General features: G+C 52.6%; 1 protein-coding gene across 6 annotated transcripts in view; it reads left to right on the forward strand.

Moving 5' to 3' along the window:
- The window catches only part of NDRG4 (NDRG family member 4), a 95,135-nt gene extending 89,075 nt beyond the window's left edge, over nucleotides 1-6,060 (forward strand). For all 6 annotated transcript variants that reach the window (XM_019497254.2, XM_006271704.4, XM_019497252.2 and 3 more), the window contains one exon: nucleotides 994-6,060. In XM_019497254.2, the coding sequence (XP_019352799.1) occupies nucleotides 994-1,148 (155 nt within the window). In that variant the 3' untranslated portion in view covers nucleotides 1,149-6,060. The remainder of the gene's footprint in view (nucleotides 1-993) is intronic.
- The last annotated feature ends 61 nt before the right edge of the window (nucleotides 6,061-6,121 follow it).

A 6,121-nucleotide genomic window follows, 5' to 3' on the forward strand; every position in this document is an offset into this window, starting at 1 on the left:
CAGGGAACTGGGTGCAGCTCTCACTGTGTTGTGGAGCCTCTGGGTCAGCGTGTGATGCCCAAAGACAGCCCAGCTCCCACCTGCCCACACTACAGACTTCCAGCTGGGTCAGGGAGAGGGGGTGAGGGGGCAGGTTTGGCCTCCAGTGCAGTGCCTGCTCACCCATACACCACCACTAGGCTGTCCTGTGTCCAGAGGCCTTGGTGACTTCTGCTCTGGGACAATGGTGGAGAGCAGAGACCTGAGGGGTGAGGGGAGGAAAGAGCCCATTCTCCTGGGGGCACCTCATCTCCCCAGAGGGGCAGCTGCCTTTCTGCAGTCTTCTGCCCCTGGGCCTTAGAGCATCCTCTGCCCCCACATTGAGGCCACTGTGTCCCAGAGACCAGTGCGTTCCTCCAGCCCTGTATCAGAGCATGAGGCTGATACCTCCACCCCACTTCCCCACTGGTTTGGACCAAGGATATGTGCTCTTCCCCACCTGACCTGCAAAGGAACCTGTGTCCTTGTGGGCACAGTTGCACGCTGGTGTCCTTGTGCAGGGCCCCTCTTACAGCCATGCTGATGTCAGATAGTGAGTTGGCTGGTGGGGGTGGGATTGCGCCTGCCTAACATGGGGAGCGCCAGGCACGAATAGCTAGCTAGGCAGTCCCTCTGCCAGCACAGCCCCACAGCCTTCTGGTGCAGCTGGGCTTGAGTGGCAAGAGCCTCCCCTCAGCCATCTCAGGGACAGAGAGATGGAAGGACCCCACCATGCATGACCTCCATCGCAGGCCTTGGGCAGTCCAGCTCTTGTTCTCCTGCATGCTCCAAGCTTGAGCAGGTGGGAGCTTGAACCCGAGTGTGGTTAACTGCACAGGTGAGCCTGGGACCTTGCTGATGGGGCTTTGCTTGTGCAGTGTCCACTCGATTCCTCGTTGCAGCCCCTGGTGAGACACTTTTAGTGCTCTCTCTCCACCCCCTCCTCTTTCTCTTTCTCTGTCTCACTGTCTCCAGTGCCCTCAGCCAGCATGACTCGCCTGGCCCGCTCCCGCACTGCCTCTCTCACCAGCGCCAGCTCGGTGGATGGCGCCCGCCCACGGGCCTGCACCCATTCGGAGAGCAGTGAGGCCATGGGGCAGATCAACCACACCATGGAAGTATCATGTTGAGGCTTTCGGTACTGGCACCGTCTCTGCCTCCCCTCCCTCCTCCACTGGAGCCATTTAGCATTGTTCTGCATCAAGTTGCCATCCCAACTGCCATCCCGCGCAGCGTCTGATGGTCCCTCTGTCAGGGTTCCCTTCCCTTTGTTGCTGGTTTCTTTTTTTTATTTCTTCATTTTAATCTGTTAGGAAAAAACCCTGGGGGTGAGGGAAAGCATCACTCGAACACCGACAGCACAGACCATCCCTAGCAGTAGCTGTGACACTGACCCAGTGAAGTTACCGTGTTGTCAGTCAAGCAGTGACGAATCTCTCAATGGGCTGGTACATAGGTTTCTTCCATGCAATTGGCTTGGGAGCTGTGGCAGACATGGGCTTTATTTCCCCTTTCCCCCGCGTACTTCACTGGTAGAAGCTGAAGGTGGAAATGGGACAGCCAAGTGTCCCAAAATGAGGTGGTTGTGGGTTCTGCGCTGCTGCTTATGGGCCTTACAGGCTGGATTCCCTAAGCAAAGGCTGCAGTTGGGAAAGGACATGGAGCCTGCAGGCTGAGATGGGGCATGATACCCCACGTCCACGTGCCAACTGTCACTGAGGGGCCTATCCCAATTCAGTCTTGCCCAGTGAGGGAGTGGGGGATACAACGATCTGTCAGGAGTCCTGTTTTCTTAGTCAAACATCAAATTAAGTACTTCAAGGGCCACTCCCAGTCACAACCATCTTGTGCTTTCTGATCACCCTCCCTGAGGGGAGTTGACCAGAACCATCTAAAAGCATGCACCTCTATTGCTTGAGCTAAAAGACTGTCCAGCTTAATCTACTCTGGTACTGGCCAGAATCTTGACTTCTTGATATTAAATAGCTCCATGTTAAAGGCCAGGCAACTCTTGAACTGCTACTCCAGTCACTAGAGAGAGACCAGAACCCATACCACAGAAACATGACTTCCCTCCCCATGTTACTGATGTTACTATGTGGCTGGATGAAGACACCCATGGGATCAGGGGCCAATTTCAGTGAGCACTGGAAACATGTCTGTAGGCTGGGACAAGTCCAAGAGGGCAGATTTGAGCAGGCTCATCCTGGGTGCATCTGCTCAAACTTCGCTTATTTGCTCACTGTTCTGTGCACTTAAGACCATGAAGGGAGGTGACTGGCATGTGTGAGGGGACAGTCCACCCCAGGAAGGCTGCTGCCTTGATGTCACTGGGATTTCGTCTTAATCCCCCTGAAAATGTTTGCCGGCCAGCGCAAAATAACCTGGTACAGATGGACCTCAAAAGCATGTACTAGGAACCCTGCCCATCCAGAACAGGAAGTTGAATTGTTTAAAGCAGGAAGTGACATGTCAGGAGGATGGGGCATTAGCCCCTCCCCTACAACCCCACCCAAAAAGTGCTAGGGGGTGAGCTCTATAGAAGCCTGTAATGAAAATAGCAATATGTCACTGAATAGAGAACTTGAGGTGCACTTGGAGACCCATTCCCATAGGCCGAGGGCTGCCAGGAAAGGGTCAGTCCCCTTCCAGTTCCAACAAACTGGAGGAGGCCCCAGCTGTACCAATGGCTCTGGATGTAGCGTGGGAATGAGCAAGCCCTGGTATAAGCCCCTGCTGGAAACACAGCCAGGTCCGGGGCTCCCAAGGGACCATGGCCACTCCTAAGCTTGGGTCACCTTGTCTGTGGCTCACTCCTGCCTCTCCCCACATCCTGCTAATGAGTGTTTCGCAAGAAGGACAATCAATGACAGCAACCAAAAACAGACTCCCCTGGACCCTAGGCTCAGCCTTACTGCCTGCCCCCCATACAGAGCAGAGGGTCTGGCTGGGTGGGTGGCAGAGCAGGAAGGCTCTGCTGAGGCCAGAAGCTGGAGAGGACTGTGATGTGGGGACTGATAATGGCACTTTCCACAATGGGGGCTCCCAGGATTCCTCTCTCACTCTGTGGGGTGGCTGCAGCTTGGCCAGACACTCCTGGGGAGGCCTTGTGGTTCTGTGTGCTTGAATCTATGATACCTGGTGATGGTCACATCTATGGCCCTAACACTGGAACAGCACGGTCAGACAGCTTTTGGGCTGCTGCTGGTACAGCACAACAAGGTGCCCTGTGTGGCCGAGACCTGTAGGCAGGAAGCAGGGGAAATAATTAACAATGCCTGGGGGGGGAGGTACTTACATCCTCTGTGGCATCTTGCAGACCTCACTGATGGCTTGTTCTCATGCTCACCTTGCCACAGGGGGTGGGGAACAAGCTTGCAGGTGGCCAACTGCATGAAGCCAGCAGGCCAGGACTGTACATGAAGCAGATGCAGAAGGGCCATTTCGAGGCCTGCGGTCCATCACAGAAACATCTGCATGGGGTCCCTTGCGGAACCAACCCAAAGGGGGTGGGGTGGAGTGGGAGGGTCGTGCTTTGCTTCATGTCCCAGGCTTTGGCTAGGTTAGTTCCAAGAGAGCGGGCAGGAGGCCATGGTTCCTTCTGGCTCCTCCTTGTTAGCAGACCCCTAGTGGAGGTCAGATAGGCTTGGTGCTGGGAGACATGGGAATGGCAAAGCTCTGCATCTGTGATGTTTCTGTTGTGGCTTTATCGCACTCCTGCCCACAAGGCATCTCTGCTTGGCGGGGCTAAAGCAGAAGTCATGTCCCCACAGGCAGCAGGCGGCGGGGCCTCTGGGGAGGCCTCTCTTCCTCTGAGGTAGGCAGCTCTGGCTGAGCACAGGATCAGTGTGTCCCGGGCTGCGCGCCAGCTTGTTTTGTTCGCCATTAGCACACATTAATATGTTGTGACTTAGGCAGCCTGTACCCACTGCTGAGTGGGCAGGAAACTGCGGTTGTTGCTCTGGTGCCAGCATCACTATGGTGAGGAACCAAGGCAGGCAGGAACCAGCATGTAGGAGGACAACTGCTTCTGCACCTGTCCCCAGCTCCTGGAGGGAACCCTGTTGTCAAGGCTGAAGGCCCACTCCGCCACCAGCACCCTCCACTCCCATGGCGTCCAACCCATTTCTCGCTCAGCACTCTGGGCTGAGCATTTGTCAAGGGCTTAATTCTTCCTGGGATCTGTGATTTGATCCATCCCTCGTAGGTATGGGCCATGTATGTTTGTTATCCAGCCAGGGCTAAAGTGGCAGGGGTGGGTTTGTTCTTTTGCACACAGGATGTTATCACCAACCACACTGTACCTGATCCATAGCCTGCTTTCTGCTTGTATGTGCTTCATATCACAGTGACAGTGGGGAATAGCATTCAGATCCTCTTGCCCCAGAAACCCAGCCCACGCACATGAGCTGAAACACAATCTCCATCAACAACTAACAGTACAGAGCCTATGGCATGCAACAGCAGCTCAGGCCTTGCTGGTCCCTGGCATGGGAGCCAGCTTGTTCTGGTGTTTTCTCACGCCTGTGAAGATTTGCCTCCGAGCAATGCTGACTGGAATGCCCTGAGCAGGAGGGCAGGGCCCTGGGGAAAGGTGATCATACTTTATAGGTAAGGGCTGCCTAAATACCATGTCAGTCCCCCAGTGTCACTTGCCCCCTACCCTCCAGGGTGCCTCCACCCCTGATCACAACAAAACCAGGCTTCTGCAGCTCATCATCAGCTCTTTACACATCCAGTGTGTGGGGCTGCTTTGCCCAGACAAAAATAGTTCTGTTACCCATTTCCTGGGATGGGGAGTGAGGTAGCCGTATTATTGGGAGGTAAGAGAAGCAAGTGTAGGCCCAGTGTATTACTCATGTTCTCCGTGCTATCTCAGCTTGAGGCCCCACAGGAAGAGTGAGGGCAGAACCTTGTTACTTGCCCCTGTTCACAAACCTCTGTATGGCGTTAGGTGCCAGGATGAGATGACTCCTCTGCCTCATGTGCTTTCACCCGGGCAAAGGAAGGTGAAACTGGTTTGGACAAGGACTAGCAAGGTCCATGAGGCCTTTATCTGGCACCATTCTTAACTGTTTCAGGTGGTGAAATCCAATCGCCTTTGCTGAACAAGTTACTCATGAGCTCAGCATCCAGCAGGGGATGAGAGGTCTGCAGGCCCTTTGACCCACCCTGCTTTGGTTGTTTCCATCTGTGAACATGCCATGTTCAAGCCCTTTATAGCCATGCAGCTCTCTGACTCCTTAGCCACCTGAATCAGCTTTCCACACTAGCCAGGCGCGCAAGAGAATAGATGCAGGCAGAATGCATAGTGGGAGGAGTGAGAAATACTCACAGAGAACGCAAGAAACCTGTGGTGGTTGGGACATGATGTCCTGGCCCCATCTATGCTATTTAGGAGAGTGCATTGATGACCCCTGCTTCCTGTATGGCTAAAAACAGAACATGACACCCCCCCTCCTTGCATTTCAATGGTATGACATCACAAGCCATTCTATAAACTCTTGCTGGTGTATTAGTTTGTCCCAGACTCTGTCCTTCCGTGTGCTTCCTTCTGAACATTAAATGTGAATGTTTGAAAGCTAGTAGGAATCCTTTTGACTGTAGATACTGCTGCAATTTTTCTTGTTTTTTTGGCGTGTCCTTTCAGATGATATATATATAAATATCTATACATAATATATATATTGGATTTGTTTTTCCCCTCTGTTCTTTCTTTCTTGTAGCAATTGGTAACAAATGTGTGGTTTTACATTTAAGGTGGTCTGACTGTAATTTAATTTGGGGTTTGTTTTTGAAGTTTGTTTTTTTCCTCACCCTGCTGCCCCCCTCCCCCCACCTTTTCTGGTTCAGGTGAAATTTAATGAATTTCATACTTCTTCTCTGTATGAGGTGAGACCTTCTATTTTTGTCATGGTGATTGATGCTCAGAAGTTGCATTGATGCCATATTTACAGATGACTACAAAATGTAAAACAACAAAAAATTGTTGATGTAGACAGGATTACTGTGTTGAAAACTAATAAAAATGTTAAGAACCTCCCTGCTTTGTGGGTATTTGTATCAGAGCTTGCAGAGACTGACTGCGTGTGGTGTGGAAAAG

The sequence above is a fragment of the Alligator mississippiensis genome, chromosome 10 (assembly GCF_030867095.1).
Source record: "Alligator mississippiensis isolate rAllMis1 chromosome 10, rAllMis1, whole genome shotgun sequence".
Classification (NCBI taxonomy): domain Eukaryota; kingdom Metazoa; phylum Chordata; order Crocodylia; family Alligatoridae; genus Alligator; species Alligator mississippiensis.